Source organism: Perognathus longimembris, chromosome 17 (genome assembly GCF_023159225.1).
Source record: "Perognathus longimembris pacificus isolate PPM17 chromosome 17, ASM2315922v1, whole genome shotgun sequence".
In the NCBI taxonomy this organism is placed as follows: domain Eukaryota; kingdom Metazoa; phylum Chordata; class Mammalia; order Rodentia; family Heteromyidae; genus Perognathus; species Perognathus longimembris.
In genome coordinates, this window is record NC_063177.1 from 52,998,066 (window position 1) to 53,020,939 (window position 22,874).

Sequence of the window (22,874 nt, forward strand, 5' to 3'; positions counted from 1 at the left end):
AGGGCAGGCAGACGGCGTCAGTGTAGCACCTGGTCCAGCTCGTACTTCTCGCAGAAGCGGCTGGTGAAGGGGAAGCAGGTGAGGTACTCGATCCAGGGCCAGTGGATGGGGTAGATGTAGAGCCAGAGGACCAGGGAGGCGAAGAGGCCGGCGAAGACCAGCAGCGACACCAGGATGAGGGCGCGCTTGCGGTACTTGTCGCTGGTCCCGAAGGTGATGTAGGGCAGGAAGGCGAAGGCCAGGAGCATGCCGCTGAGGAAGCCGAAGATGTGGGCGATGTTGTCGATCCAAGGCAGGAGGCCGCAGACAAAGAGGAAGAGCAGGATGGCCGAAAGGTTGAAGAAGGCTTTCCAGGGCCGCTCCAGCAGCTGCCAGCTCTGGAAGAGCTCCACAAAGAGGCAGGCGAGGAGGCCGAACTGCGAGCCGGCCGGGCCTACCTGCGGTGGCGGGGGAGGGGGGGTGCGTGAGCTCCGGTGACCGCTCAAGAGGCAGCCTGGGGAGGACCCAGCACTCAGGGCCGGGGTGCAGCTGCCCAACGCTCCTGTCAGTCCACGTGGAGCAGCCACTGTGTTGGGCCAGGTGTGAGCCCCTTAGCACCACACTCGCGCGAGAAGAGGCTGACGGGTGGGAGGACTGCGGCGTCCGCAGGTCCAGCAAACCCACGCGCGGCACTTTCGTAAGGCTCAACCGACAGGCACGTAATGTGCAAGCAGGCAGAACGAGGAACCGGGAGAGGCCAGTGCCCTGGGAAATCCCCAGAGCTGACGGGAGGAGGGAGGGGCGGAGTCACATGACTCAGGAGAATCGGGGCCCCTCTTGCGGGGGGAGGGGGGGATTAAGGGACCGGGCAGTAAGCCCCCCAGCTCAGCTGTCCATCTGCTGCCGAGCCTGGCACGGGAGGGGCCCTGTGCCCCTTGGGGCGGGTCTGGGCCGACGGGGTTGGAAGCAGCAGCCCTCCCGACAGGCTTCAAAACTTTAGGCTCAGGAGGGGCCCTTGTCCCACCTCCGCTCCCTGACCCCCCCGAGTCCCCACCTCTGCCCGGTATGGGAGGAAGATGGCGCTGGCGAGGTTGCCGGTGATGCCGCTGAGGACAAAGATGATGGCGATGCGGTGCCAGCCGGCCAGCTTCTCCAGGTCCCTCAGGATGGTCATTTGGAAGACCACAGACACGAGGCAGTGCACCACGCTGGGGGGGGGGGGACGGGGGAACACGAAGGCGCGAGCCTCGCACTGCTGCCCCAGGGCCAGGCAGGGGCGGGAGGGGATGTGGAGGGCTGAGCGGGCTGTGCTCCGGGCTCCAGGGAGGGGGCAGAGAGGAGCCTCTTACCCAGCATGCAGGAACAGAGACAGCCAGAGCCTGTAGAACTGATCCGGGACCTCTGGGTTGAGGAAGGGGAGCAGCCCACACACCTTATCCAAGCAGTGCACCTGACGGGGCGAGCGGGGAGCGGGCATCAGCGCGGCCCAGGACCCAGGCCAGGCCCAAGGCCCCCAACGTGGGAAGGAAGGGGCAGCCCCGGCCGCCTCTGCCCAGTCCCACGGCCCTGACTCCCAGCCCACACCTGGGAACAAAGGGTGGCCTCTTCGTGGAAATAGCCATGCATGAAGTCACAGTACTCTCGAGTGGTGATCTCACAGCTGAGGGACAGACAGGGAAGAGGGGGCTTCAGGGTCCCCAGGTGGGAGACCAGGACCTGGCTGAGGCCATCAGGAAGAAACAGCAGCCTGGGAACGAGCTCCCCTCCCCTGCTGGCAGCGTGGGCAGCCCCGGGGCCGGGGAGGGAGGACTGGGCCCTTGCAGCTTGGGCGCAGGCAGGCAGGACAGCCGGCTCACCTGCCCTTGGTCCCTATGCAGCAGGGCCGGCCTTTGATCTCGCAGTCTACGTGCAGGATGCCCGTGTGGTTGCTCCGGGCCCCCTCTGTGCAGATCTGAGAGGGGCAGAAATGGGGGCAGCTGAGTGATGGGACACCCTCCCTCCCCCCCCCACAACCGCCCTCTGCCTGGGGACCCTCACACAGAGCGTGCCCACTCACCGGCCACTTGGTGATGTCATCAGGCCAGATGTGGGCACCACTGGAGGCCGGCTCCTCGCAGGTCCTGGGGGCAGAGGTCAGGTTGGGCATGGCGGGGGCGGGGACATCCCAGCCAGCCACACCATCTACCGGCACCCCAGCAAGCAGCCAGGCTGGGGGCCACTCTGGGCCCTCAGGGGGCTCCAGGCTGTACCTAGGGTCCTGGTGGCACACAGCCCCGGATGTCCGCTTCTGGCTCAGACCGGATTTGTCCATGGGGGGCCCCGTATCATCCTGCCACTTGACGAATGTGGCAAGCGTCTCCTGGAGGGCAGAGGAGTCTGATCGTGCCGGGCAAGGTCACCCACTGGCGCAGGTCAGGGGCTCTCTAGGAGGGGCCCTGTCCCGTGCCCCTGGGCCTTGGGCCTACCCATCGGGAAGACAGTGACCATTGGGCAACAGTGCCCTATGCTGGCCTGGTACGGGCAGGGGGCAGGGCGGGGAGGAGGGAACTCCCCCCAGGCAGGGCCGGCAGGGAGGGTGTGGGACTGGGGGGCGGGGGGCTGCCCCACCGAGCAGTCCTTCCTCTGGGTCTGGATGCAGCCGGAGTGGTCGTTCTGGACACAGCAGCCCGAGTCTCGCTCCAGCTCCCGCTCCCGCTGCACCAACTGCTCGATCTGCCGGTCCTTCCGGATGCAGGGTGAGAACTTGGCCCCCAGGTGGATCAGGTCGAGCTGCGGGGGAGGATGGGCTGGTGAGCCAGAGCCCCAGGCTTGGGGGGCAACTCGCCCAGCGGAGGGGGAGGGGCGGGGCACAGGGCCCAAGGGCTCCCCACTCCCACGACACCCCCTGCCTGGACTGGGCCTCACCGAGCTGGGGCCGACCCAGAAGTTCTCCTGCTGGATGTACTTGACGCTCTCGTAGAAGCCTTTGCTCCTCAGCACCTGCCGCGGAGGTAGCAGGAGGGAGGAGCTGCAGAGCCCCGCGCGTGCGCAGAGAGGGATGGGCAGGGTCCCCAGGGCAGAGCCTCCGGGAAAGGGCCCGCTGTCCCCCCCTCCCCCAGCAGCTCCGGCGCAGGCCGGGGTGTGTATGGGCGGGGGGGGGCGCAGCTTGGTGCCCGCCGCACTGAGGAGGCTTTTGGGGGGAGCCCGACTGACCAACTGGGTGGTGACGTGCTGAGCGAAGCCCACGGGCGCGATGCCGTAGGTGCAGATAACCAGCAGGGTGATGATGACGTGGACGAAGGTCAGCCAGTAGGTGAAGTAGGGCCTGCGGGCGGGGGCGGAGGCCTGGGGGTCAGCGCGCCGCTCAGCGACGGGTGTCCTGCTGCGGTTCACCCCAACTCACCCGGGACCGCCCGGCCCCGGAGCAACGTTTTTATTCTTTGAGGTAGTGAGGTTTGAACTTACAGCTTCACGCTTAACCAGGAGAGTGTTGTACCGCTCGAGCCGAGCCTCCCGCCCCTCTGGCTACTTTTCTAGGGTCTCACTGGCTGGACTCACGATCCTCCCCGCACCTCCCGTGCGGCTGGGTTGACAGACGCTCGACGGGGCGGGGGGCGGGGCGGGGGGCTCACCGGTGGCTGTCGAAGCTCTCCAGCTGCTTCTGCACCGTGCTGCTGATGCTGCGGCGGTAGCTGCGGTTCAGCCAGTTGCCCACCACGCCCAGGCCGTAGTGCCGCTTCTTCCGGTCAAAGGCGAAGTGCCTCACTTTGGAGGCGATGCGCGTGCCCCGCCGGGCCGCGGGCGCGGCCGCTCGGGCCCCGTCCTTCCTGCCCCCAGGGACGGCGGATCTTAGCCTGATGACCCCGCCATCCTTCCTGGGCACGCGGCAGGGGCAGGGCCGGACCCAACCCCACACTCACAGGGCGATCTGCATCCCGCCGGGGGAGACTGGGGAGGCCGAGCGCGGAACCCCGCGGAAGTAGTTGGCAGAGAGCGGGGGAGACTCGAACACGTCATCGGGCATGGAGCTCATTTCCTCCTAGGGTGGGGGACCCCAAAAGACAGCGTGAGGGCAGGCTGCTGGTGGCCCAGGCCTGTAATCCTAGCTACTCAAGAGCCTAAGATCTGAGGATCACAGTTTGAAGGCAGGAAAATTGCGTGAGACTCTTATCTTCAGTAAGCCACTCAGAAAAAGCCAGAAGTGGCGCTGTGGCTCAAGTGGTGGAGCGCTAGCTTCGAGCAAAAGGAGCTCAGGGACAACACGCAGGCCCTGAGTTCAAGCCCCAGGTACTGGCACAGAAACACCCCACCCTACCCCAATGGCCGATGGGTCTTTGGAGAGTTCAGGGGCCCCAGGCCGCCCCACCCCGTCCCCAGGGCCCACACCCCATGCTTGCCTTACTAAAAAAGGAGGAGTCGAAGGTGTCCGCCCCATCAACCGCATCCTCCTCCAGGAAGCTGGGGTAGGCGAAGCTGCACTTGACCACCCGGCTCCGCTGGCCAGCGGCGTCCAGCACTGAGCGCCCCTGGGTGTGGGCCAGAGACAGGCATGGGGACCAGGACCCAGCACCCCACCCCAGCCCACGCCACAGCCCCCGGGGCGGCTCCCTGGCGGGCAGGCGGGCGGGCAGGGAGCGTCTGAGAGGTGCGCACAGCTGCGGAGTGGAGGGCAAGACCAGGTACAGCTGCCCTTGGCCTTGAACTCCCCTCTCGTGTTTGGAGTCGGCTCCTCTCCTCTGACTTGAGCAGATGACCAACGCCCTCCCCCCCCCCCCCCCCCCCCCGCACACTCCGTACAAGGCTCGGCAGCTCCCCCTCCTTTCTGCCTCCTGGCCACCCGCAGCAGCCCCTTGCCCACCTGCCCGACCCTTCCCCCCAGCCACCCCCCTTTCACAAAGCCACGGCAAATGGCTGCCTCTCCAAGGTGCCCCGCCGCCCCGCCAGGCCTTCGCACGGGCCGTTCCCTCCGCGGAACACGCCGTGGCCTCCACTCCTGCCCGGAGAGAGTATTTCCCTACTTTCCGGGATCAGCTGAATGCGGGTCCCCTCCGGGGGACCCCACCAGCCTGGGCCGCCCGAGTGCCCCACACGTAGTGGACTCAGAAAGCACAGGAAGTGCCCAGTGAGCACCAGCCCGCCCCTTGCTCCCTCGGCTTATGACATGAACTCGAGGGGCAGTGGGGGGCTCCCAGGGGGACAAGCCGGAAGGATGGGGCCTGGCTCTGCCCGGGGTCCCCGCGTCTCACCTTGAGGAGGGCGGCGGCGGCCTGGAAGCTCATGTGGGCCACGGACATCCTCTTGCGGCGGGGCAGGTGCGAGTAGCCGGAGCGGACGCTGGTGAAGGAGGTGAGGGACAGGACCCCCGGGGTCAGCGGCGGGTGAGGGGCGTGGGGACGGTCCACCTCGTCTGGGTGGCGGAAGGCCCGGCCCCGGGCTAGTGGATCCACAATCTGGAAGGGTCGGAGGGTGAGCAGAGCGGCCTGGGCCCCCGAGGAGCTGCCCGCCCGCCCGCCCGCCCTCCCCCATCCCCCCCCGTGCCCCCGGGGGAGGGGGAGGCCCACCTTGGGCATCCTGCAGGATTTGGGAGACTCGATGCCCTGGAAGGAGGGCACCTCCTGGCTGGGGAGCTCCAGGTCCTTCTGGCACGAGGCCTTGAGCCGGCCGTAGCGGACGCTGCAGTGGTGCAGGCTGCGGCGCTGCCAGTGCTGCCGCTTGCCCTCCCACTCGCCGCCGACGCCAAACCACTGGGCTGTGCCCCTGCGGGGCGGGGCAGGGCGGGTGGTGGGCACGAGTGTGGGTGTGCGGGGTCAACCTGCCCAGGCCCCAGCCAGAGCCCAGGACCCGCGGTGGAAGGAAGGCTGGAGCAGGAGGGGCAGAGCCCGGCCGGGGCCTCCTCTCAGACTTGCCGCGCATGCCCCTTGGGCCTCAGTTTCCCCACCTGTGTGGGGAGCTGCGGCTCACTGATGCCCGTCTACTTGCAGAGTGGGGACCCGGGGTCCGGGCCCGGGGCTGGGGACGGGCACTCACTTGCGGATACTCTGGGACAGAGAGGCCTGGCGGCGGAAGCCGGGGCGCTTCTCCGCGCCGTCGTGCCATTGTCCGTGCGGCTCCTGGAGGCTGACGCTCTTCAAGTAGGCTGGGTTCTTGGGCCTCTGCGGGGAGGCGGGGAGCACAGGACGGGAGGTGACACACAGCCCCGACCCCAGGACCCCGGGACCGGCTCGGCCCCGCCCCCCCAGCTCCGCTCATCTCACAGTGGATGGGGCGGGAGCCGGGGTGGCACGCAGCGCGGGCGAGTGCTCTATCCAGGAGCCGCCCTGCAGCGTGGAAAACACTTCCTGACGCTTCCAGCAAACCTCCGCGTGCCCTCGGCACCCAGAACTTTCCATTGTGCGTGACGTGCTTGCCTGCTTGGCCTGTGCTCTGCGGAGCCCTTGCAGGGGGCTGCGGCGGGCAGCAGCACAGCTCCCTTTATGTCCCGGGCTGCGTGGGAAGCCCACGCTACTCGGGGCCGGCTCTCAATGAGCTCTTTATGGGGCAGGCGTCCAGATGGTTGTAAACATGAGTTCATTCCCTCCTCCACGATGGCCGGGCTGCAGCGGGGCGGGGGGACCCTGCGCCTGCCCTTCTTGGGGGCGGCATGCCCTCCCCGCCCCGGCCCTCTGCAATTCAGGGCCTTGCTCCTTGCCATGTCCTGGGCCCAGGCAGGCAGGGGAGAGGGGGGAATGGACAACATGCATGGACAACAGTGACCCAAGAGGTGGCTTCTTAGAGGCGTTGCTTGTGGCCCCGGGGCGAGTCCTCACCTCCGGCAGCATGCTGTCCCGCTCGCTGGGGGCCTGGGTCTCGGGGGGAAGGGGAGGGATGGTGATGGACAGGTTGGGTGGCTTCCGGCTCTGTAGACGGCTGCTGGACACGGAGGACAGGCTCCCCCCATTCTTGTCAGCGGAGGCCATGGTGGGCGGGAGGCTGGAATGGAGACGGGGAAGGAGGCAGGCGTGAGCGGATGGGGGCAGGATTCTAGGGGTGTGGGAACCCCGGCGGCAAGGCAGGCGGCCAACCAAGGCCAGAACCAACCTGCCCGGCATGGGAGCCAAGCCAGCTGCAGGGACTGAAACCCGGGCTGGGTGGAGTAGCTGGAGGTCTATTTCTGACCTACATTTGCCCTGCAGACCAGCAGGGGTCAGCAGGCCCTAGACTTGCTGTCTCTGCTTCAGGCAAGAACCAAACCATGGCCAGGCACTGGAATCCTAGCTGCGCAGGAGGCTGAGACCCAAGGATCACGGTTCAAAGCCAGACCTGGCAGCAGAGTCCACAAGACTCTCATCTCCAATAAACTACTCAGAAAAAGTCTGAAGTGGCGCTGTGGCGCAAGCGGTAGAGAGCTCGCCTTGAACAGTGCCCAGGCCCTGGGTTCAAGGGCCAGGACTGGCCAAAAAAAAGATGAGGAGAGGGGAGGGGTGGGGAGGGGGGAGAGGGAGAGAGGAGGAGGGGGGACAGGAAGGGAGGGCAGGGGAGGAAGGGAGGCAGGCAGAGGAGAGCTGGAGGGACAGTCCCTGCCTATCCTCTTCCTCTACTTCCTAAGGTCCCTGGGCAGCTTTAGTTTTTCTTCCGCTTTAACAAGGCCAGGGATGACGGGCCCAGTTTTGTGAAGAGGGTACTGAGCTGCGCAGGGGTGGGGTGGGGTGGGTGGGGGCCTGGATCTCCAGAAGCGGATTAGGGCTGTTTATGGCTGGGCAAGGGGAGCAGGGGGCTTCTTTCTGGCATGATGGGAACGTCCTAAGACTGACAGGTGACGTCTGCACAAAGAGCCCTGTGCACAGACTAAGGCTGCTGAATGGTGAATCTGAAGTGGATGATGTGATCTAGATCTCCACAAAGCGATGAAAACCTCACCACCACGGCGGCGGCGGCGGGGGCACCGCGCGGCGGGAGAGCCCGTCTAGCACGTGCCAGGCCCTTCCAGCCCCAGCGCCCCACAGGGAAACCTCACCGGGGGGCTCCAGAAATGTCGAGCCTCGCCCCAAGCTGCTCCCCCGCACCCCGGATCACCGCGTGGCAGAGGCGCAGGCCCTCCCGACGCCCTTGCCCTCCCCTCCCGGAGTAGCTCTGCCTTCCTGGCGGCCATCCCTGTTGCTCAGTGGACTGACTATTCCTGTTCTACCTATCTTGATGCTCCCGGAAGAGCGCTCGCTGGCCCCGCAGGAGCTGCCAGTACCCGTTTGTCAAAAAACAAGCCAGGTGCTAGGGGCTCACGCCTGTCATCCTAGCTACTCAGGAGGCTGAGATCTGAGGATCTCGGTTCAAAGACAGCCCCAAAAGAAAAACCCACGAGACCCTTATCTCCAATAAATGCCAGAAGTTGGGGGCTGTGGCTCAAGTGGTAGAGCGCTAGCCTTGAGCAAAAATGTTCAGGGACAGCGCCCAGGCCCTGAGTTCAAGCTGCAGGTCTGGAAAAGAAAAAGAAAATACAACTGGAAGTAACCAAACAAACAGGTGTCAGGCTTTCGTACCTTGCGCTCAGGGCTCGGCCGGGGGCTTCCTGGGCTTGCTGGGCGGTGTCTAGAGCATCCTCGTCTCCTCACCCTGTGAAGGTCAAGGCTCAGCTCCGTGGGCAGCGGGCACGGTGGCTCCCAAGCACTGTCAGCCTGTGAGAGAAAGGACAGTCTTGAGGGTTGTGCACAAAACGGTACTAATTCCCCCCATCTCTGAGAAAGGGGGACCAAAGGAGACCCAGAGCAAGGCCCCTATGATGCCGGGCCGGGCATCTCCCACCTTGGTGCCCAGGGGCCTCAGCCTTTACCTCCCCGCACCCCGCCTGGTTCTGGGGAGGCAGGCAGTAGGGTCAGGCTCAGGATAGACCCTTTCTGTATTTCCGTAGTGCGGAAACACCTGCAAAGTCCAGCACCCCGTGGCTGGCTTCTGACTGCAGTTTGCTCTCCATCAGCCTGAAGCCGGTGTGGGAGGCAGGGTCCACCCGGGGGCCACTTAGGGAGTGAAAACCCACACAAGCTGGGATCAGCCATTGAGAAGAGAAGGACTCAGCAGCAGCACCTCTGGGTTGACAGCAAGTCCCATGCAGGGTCTACACCGGGGGCGGGGCAGGAGGGGCCTCAAGGGCTGCTGGGAAGAGCCTCGGTGCTGGACTGCATTGGTGTTGGGGTGGAGTCCTGCTGGGCCTCTACATGCCTTCGCCCTTCTAGTTACCACTGCTTCCGTACTGTCAAGGGGAGCAGAAGGGCTACCCAAGCTCACACGGCCAGGAAGGGGTGCAGGAACCCCCCCTTCCCCTAAAGCCGGGCACACCTGGGACTGGAAGACCCCCCCCCGAAGGAGCTGCAGCAGCATCAAAGACAAAAGGAAAGAAGTGCGGGCCAGGCCTGAGGCTGCCCAGGGCGCCCTCTGGGCACCATGGGGCAGGAGCCTTTGTGCTTCACAGGCTGGAGCAAAGCCTTTGGTTCTGCTGGGTGCTCCTAGCTACTCAGGAGGCCGAGACCTGAGGAGCACGGCTCAAAGACAGCACGAGTAGGAAAGGCAAGACTCTTATCGCCAATTAACTGCTCAGAAGAAGCCAGGAGTGGTGCTGTGGCTCAACTAACTGAGCTCTAGCCTTGAGCAAAAGCAGCTCAAGGACAGTGCCCTGAGTTCAAGCCCCCAGGACCCAGGAGGGAAAAAATCCTTTGTGTTTTTTTTTGTTGTTGTTTTTTTGGCCAGTCCTGGGGCTTGAACTCAGGGCCTGAGCACTGTCCCTGAGCTTCTTTTTGCTCAAGGCTGGCACTCTACCACGTGAGCCACAGTGCCACTTCTGGCTTTTTCTGTCTATGTGGTACTCAGGAATCGAACCCAAGGCTTCATGCATGCTAGGCAAGCACTCTACCACTAAGCCACCTTCCCAGCCCCTAAAGCCTTTGGTTTTGAAAGTCCCCCAGCCCCAAGTGAGGAGTGCTAGACAGAGAAGAGTCCTAGGTGAGCAACTGAGGCAGAGCTGGCCGTGGACATTTATACTTCTCTAAGGCACGACAGCCAACAGCCTTGGTCCTGGCTGCTCTATCCCAAGGGATCCTGGACCCCGAACCCCACCCCATCAGGCTGAGTTCTTTCCAGGTGGGGCCAGGCGGGCTGGCAGGGGAAGACGCCACATGGGGCCAGTTCCAAGGTAACAGCCTCCCCGGGGGCCCCCTCCACAGAGCTCCTCAGCTGGCCACCTCTGGGACCAGGACACAGTGAGAGGGCATCGGGCGGCCATCGCCCAGGGAAACTGGCACAAGGGGGAGAGAAGCTGGTGGGGGCACGGGGGAAACTAGCCTTCATATGGTTACAAGGCAGGATAGATCCTTCTGGAACTCAGAATGGATCCTATCTCTTCAGAGTCAGTTCTTTTTTTTGCCAGTCCCGGGGCTTGAACTCAGGGCCTGGGCCTCTTTTTGCTCAAGGCTGGCACTCTACCACTTGAACCACAGCACCACTTCCTGCCATTTTCTTTTTTTCTTTTTTTTTGGCCAGTCCTGGGCCTTGCACTCAGGGACTGAGCACTGTCCCTGGCTTCTTCCCGCTCAAGACTTAGCACTCTGCCACCTGAGCCACAGCGCCCCTTCTGGCCGTTTTCCGTATATGTAGTGCTGGGGAATCGAACCTAGGGCTTCATGTATGGGAGGCAAGCTCTCTTGCCACTAGGCCATATCCCCAGCCCCATCCTGCCATTTTCTATATATGTGGTGCTGAGGAATCGAACTTCATGTACACGAGGCAAGCACTCTACCACTAGGCCACATTCCCAGCCCCCAGCGTCGGTTCTCTGGGCTGAGCTCCAGAGCTTCCCAAGGTCCTGCCTCCTATCTCTGACCCCCAGACCATACCAGGCGGTCCCCCCTTCCGCCTGGCCAACCATGTCACCTCCTCCTGGAAGCCTGCCTGCACACCACCAGAGCCAACCCCTTTCTTACTGTGCTCTCACCGATTCCTACCTATCTGTCTGGGCAGGAATCCTCGGGGTGACTCAGCTGGATGGAGAAGTTGGACGGGGAGGTGTGGGGTGCTCAGGCCACACAGACACTGGACAGAAGCCCTTCCTCCCGGGCCGGCAGCCGGTCCGGGAAGCTGCCCCTCCGGGGGGCCCCCGAGGGCTCCCCGCCCACCGCAGAGCCTGGGTGGAGGAGCTGGATGCTGGTGGGCCCCCCAAGGAGGCCCCAGGGGATCCCCACCCCCCCAGCTCCTCGGCCGGCCAGCCCAGCCGAGGCCCCCACTAAAGACCCTCTCTATGCCGCTGGCCTGGGGCCAGTCTCCTGACAGGAAGAGAAGACACCGGGCAGAGGCGGATCAGCCCCAGGGAAACCCTGAGGGCCGGCCAGAGAGCCCCTGACCTCAGGCAGGGGGGCAGGACTAGCAAGGAGCAAGGCCACTCCCATCACATGCGGAGGGCATCATGAAACCCTGGGGGAGAGCTCAGGACCTGCTCCCCTGTGCCTCAGTTTCCCTCTCTCCTTTTTTTCCGGGGGAGGAAACCTCAGGACCTCATGCTCGATAGGCAAAGCTCTACCACTTGAGTCATGCCCCCTCAGCCCTTTTTGCTTTCATTGTTTTCCTCCCTCTGTCCAATCTCAGGTTTATGGCCAGGCCTGGCCCTCAGCTCTCCTGTTTACACCTCCCGCATAGCTGGGTTGACAGACCAGGTGTGTACCACCACCACCACCGCCACCACCGCCACCACCACCACCACCACCACCACGACCACCACCACCGCCGCCACCACTGCCACCACCACGTTCCACTGGCTGAGACGGCAGGGGCGAATCTCACAAACGTTTTGCCCAAGCTGGCTTTGAACCATGATCTTCCTGAGCTCAAGTCCCCACAGAAGCCGGGTTTACAGACTAAGCCACCTTGCTTTCTGTGACTCAGGGAGGTGGACATGGGGAGGGCCCAGCCCTGGCCTCCCGAAAGCCCACACGTCCGTCCCCCTGTGGTGAGGAGGGGCTCACCTCTGCAACCCTTTTCCTGGGGGTTAGGGTCTGGGCCGGGGAGTTGGCAGGTGGCAGGGGCAGGGCTGTCAGGCCCACTCCGGGCTCCAGCTGACTGGGGCATTGGCCAGGCGGGAGAAAGCACCGGAGGCTGGGTGGCCCTGCCCACCACGCGTCTCCTGCCCCGGAATGCTTGCTCACTGCGGAGGAAATTGTGACATCCTGGGAGCTAGCTTCCTCCAGCCCACAGTCACATCCGCCATGCTTTTGAAGACCCTCGGGCCGGCCCAGCTGCCCAGCTGGCCCACGCGGGGGGCGGGGAAGGAGGCCGCCAGGCCCGGGCCAGGGCCGCAAGCTGGAAGCTGACCTAGATGACCAGGAGGGGCTCTGCGCAGGAAAAGTTAGGGGCCTGCTGGGTGCTCACTCTTTCTCCAGGGTGGTGCTTGGCATGGGCGTGGGCACGGCAGATGCAGGAGGAAAGTAAAATGCAGCGTTGGGACCTCAAGGTACCCCATCATCGCAGACTGGGGTCAGCACCCCTCTTCAGACAGCCATCTGCCCGGGCAGCCGGGACAGACGCACAGAAATGCAGACTCAGAAACCCCAGCCGCTGCCCAGAGAATCCGGTTTCCCCACAAAGGGCGGGCCCCGGCACTCCTAGCCGAGCCTGGTTGAGGTAGACCGGGCCAAGGCACCCCGGGACCCCCCCCACACCTACCCCAAGCACTGCTAAAGGCCAGTCCGGGCAGGGTGTGGGGTGGCAGGCGCCCTCCCCCACCAAGCAGGTGGCAGGAGCCCAAACCCTGACACGGGGCCAGCTTCCTGTCCCCTCCATGTGCCATTCCACCTGTACCCACAAGCCTCAGTCCACGCCCCCTCACTCTGCCCACCACCCGTGCGCCCCCACGCTGGCCGGCAGGAATCTGGAGGCTCTCGTGTTCTTGCAAAGGGTGGACGAGTTCCCACACCCCAGCCTCCACCAGCTGAGGCCGAGGGCAGCGTGAGCCCCAACAGGCGAGGGCCTGACCCAAGGGGCCAAGCCCAAGTGTGGCTGGGAATGAGGACAGGAGGGAGGGAAGGGCCCCTGGACAAGGAGCCAGCAGCTACCTCTCCCCACAGAGTAAAGGAGGGGGGACCACCAGTCACCTCAAGGGAGGGGCACAGGTCACGTGGATGGTGAAAGTGTAGAAAGCAGGCCTGGTGAGCAGCCATGTCCGGTTCTGGTGCTCTGGCCAGGCCTCCAGGGCGCGCAGCCGGAGGCCCTGGCGGATCACAGGCTCGTGACACGGCAAGGGCTGGGGTAAGGAAGTCTCTCGGTCCCTGCTTCCCAGCCACAGAAACCAAAACTCCCCCCTTCCCCTGGCCTTGCCGGGAACCAGGGTGGTGCTTAGAAAGCAGCAAAAAGGAAGTGGGGGGGGGGGGTGTGCCTTACTCGCTGCCATCCCTGGGAAGACAGCAATTCCGCTGGCCTCGGGGAGTGCTTCAGCCCCGATGGCCGGGAAGGACAGTCCACCGGGGAGCGACTCGGCCCTGGCAAGGGGCAGCAAGGATGGAGGCCTGGAAAGGGCCAGGGGAGCCAGAGAGGCACAAGCCCAAGGACCAGGCCCCGGCGGGACTCTGGAGAGAGGAGGGAAGAGGACAAGGGGACTCGGAAGCAGCCACGTCCCCCGAGGCCAGGAGCTGGCACCACCAACACAGACTCCGCGGGCTCCTCGCGCCCAAGGCAGAAGCCGCAAGGGCTGGGATGCAGCTCTGTGGCAGAGCGCCTGCCTAGCAAGTGCAACGTCCTGGGTTCCATCCCCAGTACCAGAAAGGAAACACACACACACACACCCCAAGTACAGTTAAAAAGAAGAAGAAAGGGCTGGGAATATGGCCTAGTGGCAAGAGAGGTTGCCTCCTACACATGAAGCTCTCGGTTCGATTCCCCAGCACCACATATATGGAAAACGGCCAGAAGGGGCGCTGTGGCTCAGGGGGCAGAGTGCTAGCCTTGAGCGGGAAGAAGCCAGGGACAGTGCTCAGGCCCTGAGTCCAAGGCCCAGGACTGGCCAAAAAAAAAAAAAAAAAAAAGAAGAAGAAGAAACAGCAGGTCCTTCCCCCAGAGCCCCCAGGGCTTCTTCTCCTTCCTCTCCCAGGGCCTGACTCCAACTCAGTTCACAAGGTAAAGAACTAGAGTCCTTAAGAGTCTCAGACTTTCCTGCCCAGGCTAACTTTGAACCGCACAATCCTCAGATCTCAGCCTCCCGGGTAACTGGGATTACAGGTGTGAGCCACTGGCACCCAGCCCCTGAGACTCAGCTTCAATTCACGACCGGAGCCACAAATGCAGCCGTAGCTCACGTGGCAGAGCACTGGCCTTGAGGACAGATGCTCAGGGCCAGCGCCCAGGTCCAGGTGAAGCCCCAGGAGAAGCACTAAGGCCAAAGAACTGGAGGGCTGCTGACGCTGGGGGGCTCTGGGCTCTCCTGACCCAGTTGGAGCAGCTCCGTCATCGCAGCCTGGTCACGGCCCCGCCACAGACACAGGAAGCGGGCACTGGGTTCCAGGGCCATGAGAGCAGGGTGGATCTAAGCCAGGCGTGGGAGGAGGGGCACCCTGTCCTCAAAGCAGGGCGGGGGGGGGTGGGCCTCGATCCTCTGCCCGGTCCACCTGGGCTCTCCAAACCACTTGCCAGTGAAAATCCTCCTCTGCTGGCCCATGAACTGCGCTGAACTAGGTGTCTGAACCCTGCACTGCAGAGGCCAAGCTGCGACGGTCGCTAGTCACACGGAGGCAGGCTCCACGCCAGCGGGCCACAGTCCCTGACACCCCTGAAGATTTCAGCCCCAGAAGCAACTAGTGGCAGCAGGCCGGGTGGACAGCAGGTGTCCTCCCATGCCCGGGGAAATAGCTGCAGGGCTCCGCACCAGGGCCCCGCACCAGGGCCCGGGAGGAAGCCACGCCGCACCAACGCCGCTCGCCTGGAAGACCTGCCTCTGGGGAACCGGCTTTCTGCTGGTTCTGGGGAGCAGTAGAGGCCTGGCTCCCACTCAGTGGCTGGGACGGGACTGGGGTGCTGCACGGAGGAGTCCAGGAGACCCTCTAGGGGCTCTTTGACACCCCCATGCTGGGTTCTGTCTTGTGCATGCCATTTCCCAAATGCCCACCCAATGTCCACCCACATCCTCATGGCCTGGCTACAGAGAGTGAAAAGACCGCTCAGCTCAGGGAAAATAGGGTCACAAGGCCAGGCCCCGACTATTGTGCAATAGTGGACGAATCACTCAGCATCTCTGAGCTTTATTTATGCCTAAGATGCTGCAGAGCTTCCGGGTAAATGGGCTCCCATCTGTGTGACGCCGTCTCTTCACAGGCTTAACCCAGCGGAGGGACCAAGCTCACAGAGGAAAAGCACCTTGCCTGTGTGACTGAACCAGACAGGCCCCGAGCTGGCAGGCCGTGAAGACCAGAGCTGCAAGGAGCTACAGGTGTGCCCTGGGTGTGTCTCCTCCACACGCAGACCAGGGCCTGCAGAGAGAGGCCCAGCTCAGCTCTAGGCCCTGCCTAGAGCCCCTGGCAGGGAGGGACTATGCCACACCAACACTTCTCAGCTTGTAAACACTCATTAAGGAATAATAAACCTGATTTCCCAGAATCCTGCCCTGGGGCTCCTCACTTCCCCAGGAAGGGACTGGCCCGGGCCCCAGTAGGTGCCAGGGCATTTGGCAAAGACAGGGCCCATACCGGGTAGGCTGGGCTGACCAGGCTGCATGGCTGCCACCTCACGTGGGGCACTGGGGGTTCTGTTACTGGAGAATGAGAAGCGCTGGGGGCCACAGACAAGGGTGGCACCTGGCTTGGCCGCCTGGCCACCGGAAGCCTGCGGGCCTGAGCCGTGATGGGGTGCTGTCCGCCACAGAGCGAGCCGAGCAGGCAGAGGCCGCAGATCCCCAAGGTCAAGCGCAGGCTCCTTTTGTTCCTGGCAAAGGTGTGCCACCATTGGTCACGCGGCCGCCTCGACATCTGAGTGGAGCGCTCGCTCTCGAGGGGACAGAGCTCTACCTGACGGGTGGGGAAACTGAGGCTTGGAAAGGATAAGTCACCAATCAGGTAGGAAGTCAGGTGGGCTGTGACCTGTCCATAGTCCTATTTCTTCTTCCTCTTCTGAGACTTCAACTCAAGGCCTGGGCACTGTCCCTGAGCTTTTTTGCTCAAGGCTGATGTCCTATCGCTTGACCAAGGACTCCACTTGTGGCTTTTCCTGGAGGCGGAGGGGTAGTTTATTGGATGTAAGAGTCTCGTGGACTGTATTGCATGTCTGGCTGGGAACCCCGATCCCAGATCTCAGCCTCCTGCTCTCCTAGCTAGATGACAGGCATGGGCCACTCCCACCTGGCTCCCTGAGCGGTTCTGCTCAAGGCTAGCGCTTTACTATTTGAGTCACAGCTCTACTTCAGGCTTTTTTTGGTGGTTAACTGGAGATAAAGTCTCGTGGATTTTCCTGCCTGGGGTTGGCTTCAAACCAGGATCCTCAGACTTCAGCCTCCTAAGAAGCGGAGGATTACAAGTGTGAGCCACTGGCACCTAGAGGGTCCTACCTTCTTCTCTCCCTCTCTCTTTTTAAGGTCCCAGACTGAGACTTGAACTTGGCACCTGCCATCGCTTCCGCTCGTTGGCTAGCGCCCTACCCTCTGAGCCACGCCTCCAATCCCCAGTTCCACATTCCCTTCTTAATCTCTACGGTGGCCTTCGGGCACTGCGGAGGCCAAGGAGCAAAAGGCCACGCCTAGGGTGGTGGCTCGAGAGTAGACGTGTAAAGACCTTTGGCTCCAAAACCCCCTCCGACCCCTCCAGCAGAAGCGACGTCATGGAAGCGTTCAGCTTATCGCGGGCTCTCACTGGCATTATCTCACTTAATTGAGGCCGGAGGTGGGAGGCAGATGCCCCAAAGGGACAGGCTTCAGCCCCACTCCTACCCTGACTCCCACCATGGGCTTCCCTCCCCCTCCAGGCCTCGGGTGGCCACAGGACAAGAACTCAGGAGGACCCCGCTGGAGAGAAGGGGCCCAGGCTCCGGGACCCCACAGAGAGGCACAGGACAACCAGGCTGACTGCTTGGGCTGGGCGGAGGGGGAGGGGGGCAGCCCCTCTAGTGATCCCCAATGCCGTTGGTGAGATAGGCTGGGGAGATCCCAGGGGAGGGGGGGACAGCAGTTCAGACCCCGACGGAAACCCACTGATAGTCCCTTGGCCACCCACAAAAAGGTCCCCCCCGCCCCCCCCTCCCCAGATACAGCCATTTTAGAATCCAGCCACTCTGGGTGCGTGTTTTCATATACCCCTCCCCCCCCAAAAGACTAGCTCATAAGAGCAGCCCCACGACCCTGCAGCCCTACCAGAGCCACACCCTGCCTGAAGGCTGGGGGGGGGGGGGACACGACCCTGGGACCTCACAGCCTCATCTGGACAGGTGGGGAACGGAGGCTTGGCCAGGATAGGTGACTTCCATCCTAAGCAGTCTCACAGGCCAGCGCCTGCCAGGCTGTGCGCGTGGAGCCCCGCGCCCCTCCTCCTGGGGGTCACCGTGGTCATCCCACCACCAGGCCAGTGCCCAGAGGAGCCGGGGCACATGGGGCCGGGACCGCCTCCCAAGAGTGCCGGAGCCACAGGGATTGGGGTTTAGGCGCCCGGATAAAGGTACAGAACCCGGGCTGGCGGCCCTCTGCACCTCCCTAAGGAGAGAAGAAAAGATGGGTGTTCTACTGGGGGGGGGGGGGTGTCCCAGGGGCACAGGTGGCGGCTCCTCCTGTGACACAGAGTGAACACACTTGGCCTGGCCCGGCCACCCTACTACTGAGGTCAGCTGGCACTGGCTGGGGTGCCGGGTGACGCCACTCCTCCCCCAGCCTGGCTCAGCTGGACGGAAAGGAAACCGGGAGCAGCTTCTGACCTGCAATGCAGAGTGAGCTCATTCTGGAAAGCCCCTCTGGCGCTGGGGTGACACCTGGGCCTACTCCAAAGTGGGTGGCATCCGATGGGGGTGGGGTCGGCCGGGTGCCAAGCGCCAGGGCAAGGTGGCTCGTCCAGGAAGCTCAGACGGGACCAGGCGCCCCGCGGAAGCCCCGTGACCGCCTCCTGCTCCCCTCTCCTGTCTGCCTGGCTCTCCTCCGTCTGAGGCGCAGTTTGTGCAAGCAGAACCAGAATTTCACTGAGGGCCATAGCACCTTCCAGAGCCCAGGCCAAAGGGGGGGGGGGGGAACACTAGAGAACCCAAAGCAAGACTGAACCCAATGATCTTCCAGCACATCTGTGGGGTGACTTGTTCCTCCTTTCACAGAGGAAGTCCTCTCCCTGGCCAGCAGAGAGAGAGAGAGAGAGAGAGAGAGAGAGAGAGAGAGAGAGAGAGAGAGAGAGAGAGAGAGAGAGAGGAACTGTGTGTGTGTGTGTGTGTGTGTGTGTGTGTGACACACCAGGTGGCTCAGGAATGTGCAGGCACAGTGGGAGTCTATTTACTTTGGGGATAAATACCCTGCACCGGCCTGGGTGCCTGGCCCCGTACATGGAGAGGCAAACGACTTGGGAACGCCATTACTATTGCTATTCAGTGTAAAGATAGAAGTCTCACTCTGGTCTTTCGTTGGTGGTGGTCATGGGGCTTGAACTCGGGGGCCTGAGGGTTGTCCCTGAGCTCTTTTGTTCAAAGCTAGTGTTCTACCACTTTGAACCACAGCTCCACTTGCAGCTTTCAGTAGTTAACTGGAGATAAGAGTCTCTTAGTTGGGCTCATTTCAGACCACAATTCTCAGATCCTCAGCATCCAGAGTAGCTAGGATGACAGCCACGAGCCGCCAGTGACTGGCTCACTACAGTCTTTTTATTTTATTTGTTTTGTTTTCGCCAGTCCTGGGCTTGAACTCACTGTTTCTGAGCTTCTTTGGCTCAAAGCTAGCGCTCTACCACTTGAGCCACAGTGCTACTTCAGGCTTTTTCTGTGTATGTGGTGCTGAGGAATCGAACCCAGAGCTTCATGTATGGGAGACAAGCACTCTCACCACTAAGCCATATTCTCAGCCCCTCCCCACCTCCAGTCTTTTCATATATAGTAAAAAGCCTTAACACCAAACAACCCAAAGCCCTCATCTGCCCTCTTGTTTGGCCAGGGTTCCCAGACAAGGAATCCAGGTACAAGAAGGGGCCAGGCCAGGGAGCGGCGGAACTCTCCGGAAATGAAGGCCTGGGCTCCCACGGAAAGGTGTGTCTGTCATCTACTCGGGTCCCACCCGGCCAGTCCGGCCATTCCCAGAAAGTTATACTCGTATCCTCTCACCCCACACAACCATCCTGCCTGAGGGCTGCGCCGACCACAGACTTGCGGAGGCTCAGCTAACGTCACAAGCCAGGCTGCCTCACCCACCAGCAGCAGAGCCCACTGCGGGCCAGGGTGCCCGCCACCGCCACCGCCACCACCGCTGGGGAAATTCGTACTGCACGAGGGAGGACTAGGAAGCCACAATTAGGAGGAAATGGGGGCCTGGAAATTCCTTGAATGTTCTTTTCCTGGTGGAACTAAACTGGAGGAGTTGGGTGTGGAAAATTCCACACGGTCACACGCTATCACATGCACACGGGCCTCAGTGATCCCGCTAGGGAAAAATGGCTGGTGGATTTGAGTCTCGGGGCTGCTCTGGCTCACCCTTTGACCTAGGCTGTCCTGGGGTGAAGTGCCTAGGGCCTGAGCTCCCTCCCACAGGACTCGAACCAAGCAGGGGCTCCACAGGGAAGAGGCAGACAACAGCACCAGAGCAGAACGCAGGCCCAGGGAAGAAATACCACTCGTCTCATTGAGCCTTACTCCAAGTTAACTCCTGCTAACCACTGGGGCAACTGAGGTAGGGAGAAGAGATCAATGAGGTATACATTGGGCCGGGTGCTCTGGTCGTTTCTCAATGCCAGCACAACCCTATCAGCTTTCAAGGGATTGAGCTGTACACAGCAGAAAATGTTTAGCAATGCCTCGGGCCTTTATCCACTATCTGCCCAAAGCAACAAGTGATTCCGGACCTTGTAAAACATTGGAGAGCAGCAGGGGTGCCTGTGGCCATGCGGTAATCCTAGTTTCTCACAAGGATGTGATCAGAAGATCTGGGTTAGAAGCTCAGCCTGAGCTGGAAAGTGTGGGGAAAACTCTTATCGCCAATTAACCAGCCAAGTGCCTGAAGTGGAGGTGTGGCTCAAGGGGGAGGGCAAACCTGGAGCAGAAAAGGCCTAGCAGGAGTGTGAGGCCTTGAGTTCCAGCCCCTCCCCCCACCACCACAAAACAAAACAACATTCCCCAGCAGCAAAAGCACCTCCCCTCCCCATCCCCCAGTGGAAACCAGTACAGCTGTCAGTAAGGCAAATTTCCCTTTCCTTTCCCAACCCCACATCAGGCCTAACAGACAGGGCTCCAGCAAATGTCTCGAATGCTGGGTTCCTAAACCTAGCCATTTGGTTGACAGTCACTTACCACATTTCTATCGGCTTTCCGCCCTCCAAGCACTAAGCCCACAGACTTCCTTAGTTTTCTATCTATTGGGCAAGGACTGAGAGACCTGGGTTACCTGTCTGGTTTCTGGAGAGTTCTGGATCATATAGGACTTGTCCCTCTCCAACTTCTCACCCAATTCCCTGCAGGGACATGGCGGGGGGGGCAACATCCCAAGCCCCCTCAGCTAGGAAGTCAGGACTTCTGGGTTCCTTTTCTGAGCTACAGTCCAGCCTGGGGGTGTAAAGTTACCCCTCCTACCTTGGAGCCCCGCCCCCAGCACCTGTTTCCACCAGGGTGGAACTCAACATGCAAACCTCTCCAGGAGTCCACCTGGAGTCCCCTGACCCCAAGAAAGGAGGGTCTGAATTGCTGGCAGGACCGCAAGTCTCTGACCTGGGCAGTCCTCTCTCCCTCCCTGAGCTTCCAACTTCTGCCTGTTAGAAATGCACAACTCTCCGGTGTCAGAACTGAGCAGACACACAGAGATACAGGAGATTTCCTCAAGGCAATTCACTTTTCCACGAAAGGATGCGATACCGTTACTCTAGCCAGAGCTAGGCGGGCACACACCAAGCAGAGCACTTTGCCAGGTTTTTTATCCCAATTCAAACTGTCCCTCCCTCCTGGTCAAGGAGTTAGGTTCACATTCTAAGTATAACTGATTACCAAGGCTAGAAAGGGGCTCAGGGCCATTCCTCAATTTATTTTTTTTTTATTTATTTTGTTGCCAGTCCTGGGGCTTGGACTCAGGGCCTGAGCACTGTCCCTGGCTTCTTTTCGCTCAAGGCTAGCACTCTGCCACTTGAGCCACAGCGCCACTTCTGGCCATTTTCTATATATGTGGTGCTGGGGAATCGAACCCAGGGCTTCATGCATGCGAGGCAAGCACTTTATCCCCAATCCACACCACATTCCCGGCCCCCCATTCCTGAATTCTTACCCCAAGTTTACAATTCTTTTTTCACCCCAGCCGGGTGGGAGCCGGGCCGGGAGTGGGGTGGCTAGCACAGGCCGCTGGGGAAGGCTGAGGGGGTGGGTGGGGGCCTCACTCCAGTGAGGTCCCTCGGTAAGGACCCGTGCTCCCCACACGGCCAGCGGGTCCCCGGCCGCACCCCGCTCACCACCGGTTACCCCACACCCGACCCACGCTCCCTCCACGGCACAGACGGCACCCACAAAAGTTACCATGCCGGCGAGAAATTCCAGGAAACACCAGTTCCAGGAACCAGGCTGCAAGACGGGGCGCTTTGGTTTGACCAAAAAGACGGGCTTTTCCTCACCCGCCCGGACAACCGAGCAGACCGCGGCGGGGGCGCGCGCCCAGCCCGAGCCCAGCCCGGGGCCGGCGGGCGGGCGGGCGCCGCCCGAGCGTGGCCCCGGCCTCCCGGAGGTCCACGCGGGCACCCGGCGCTCGGCGGGCGGGCACCGCGCGCCCACCGCGCAGCCGCTCGGGGAAGCGTGGAGGCGGCCTCACCCCCCGCCCCGGCCCCCGCCGCCTGCCCCGCGCCGGCGGCCGGGCGCCCAGTCCCACCGCGCTCACCTCGCCGAGCGGGGACCTCGTCCCGGGACGCAGCTCCGAGCCGAGCGGCGCGGGCCGGCGGCGGGGTGGTGGCTTCGCCCGGCGCCGCCGCCGCTCCGCCTCTTCCCTACCTGCGCGCGGGCGGCGGGGGCGGGGCCCGAAGCCAGGGGGCGGGGCCGGACTGGGGAGGGGGCGGGGCCTGGCGGGAGGGGCGGGGCCCGGGACGGCGGGTGGGCAGGGAGTCATGGGCGGGGCGGGACCTGGAGGCGGGGCGGGACCTGGAGGTGGGGCGGGGCCTGGAGGTGGGGCGGGGCCTGGAGGTAGGGGCGGGGTCTGGGCGGGGCCGCACGCTGCGCTGGCCTCCGCTCCCAGCGAGGAGCCAGCCCAGGCTGATCTATCTCCCACCCTCATGCCGACCCCCACCCTTCCTCCTCCTCCCCTCCTCCTCTCTCTCCCCCTCCTCCTCCTCCTCCACTTAGGTCTGAGCTGCCACCCTGATGTCATGTCCCCTCCTCAGGAAAAGTAACCTAATTTCCCCTTCCCTCCCTCCAGCGCCCACATTCTCAGGGCCTGGGCTCGGTCTCTTAGCCTTTCCTGTTCAAGGCTGGCCTTCTACCACTTGAGCCACAGCTCCACTTCCTGCCTCTTGGTGGTTAGTTGGAGATACCAGGGCCCAGCTCCTGGTCTAATCCTCATTTGCCAAGCAGCAAATTAGGGGCTTTCCATGGAGTTGATGTGTAAATGCAATGAGAAGCACCGGTAAAGTGATGCTAACAACCAACAGGTGGGGGTTCAAATCCTCACCCTGCCAGTTACCACCTGTGTGGCTGAATCCCTCAACACCTTCTTTGGACTCAGCTGTCCTCCTTGGGTGTGACCACAGGCTTATCTACTGATCTGTGTGTGTGTGTGACAAACTTTCTAGCCTAGG

The 22,874-nt window shown here is 62.5% G+C and overlaps 1 protein-coding gene across 3 annotated transcripts; it reads right to left on the bottom strand.

Moving 5' to 3' along the window:
* On the bottom strand, positions 1 to 22,027 carry Rhbdf2 (rhomboid 5 homolog 2). Of its 3 annotated transcripts, none has more exons than XM_048365760.1 (18): positions 21,965 to 22,027; positions 6,765 to 6,927; positions 5,986 to 6,110; positions 5,520 to 5,715; positions 5,205 to 5,408; positions 4,356 to 4,484; positions 3,879 to 3,997; positions 3,591 to 3,785; positions 3,172 to 3,283; positions 2,884 to 2,958; positions 2,587 to 2,748; positions 2,229 to 2,338; positions 2,036 to 2,099; positions 1,836 to 1,930; positions 1,564 to 1,639; positions 1,329 to 1,429; positions 1,034 to 1,187; positions 1 to 437 (listed from the first exon to the last, which is right to left on the bottom strand). In XM_048365760.1, the coding sequence occupies exons 2-18, from the start codon at positions 6,912 to 6,914 to the stop codon at positions 18 to 20; spliced, it is 2,487 nt and encodes an 828-aa protein (XP_048221717.1). In that variant the 5' UTR covers positions 6,915 to 6,927; positions 21,965 to 22,027; the 3' UTR covers positions 1 to 17. The 3 variants fall into 3 exon arrangements, with proteins under 3 accessions (XP_048221717.1, XP_048221716.1, XP_048221718.1); XM_048365759.1 differs by lacking the exon at positions 21,965 to 22,027 and adding an exon at positions 8,472 to 8,785; XM_048365761.1 differs by lacking the exons at positions 5,520 to 5,715; positions 5,986 to 6,110; positions 6,765 to 6,927; positions 21,965 to 22,027 and having other exon boundaries at positions 4,361 to 4,484; positions 5,205 to 5,342.
* Between the last annotated feature and the right edge of the window lie 847 nt (positions 22,028 to 22,874).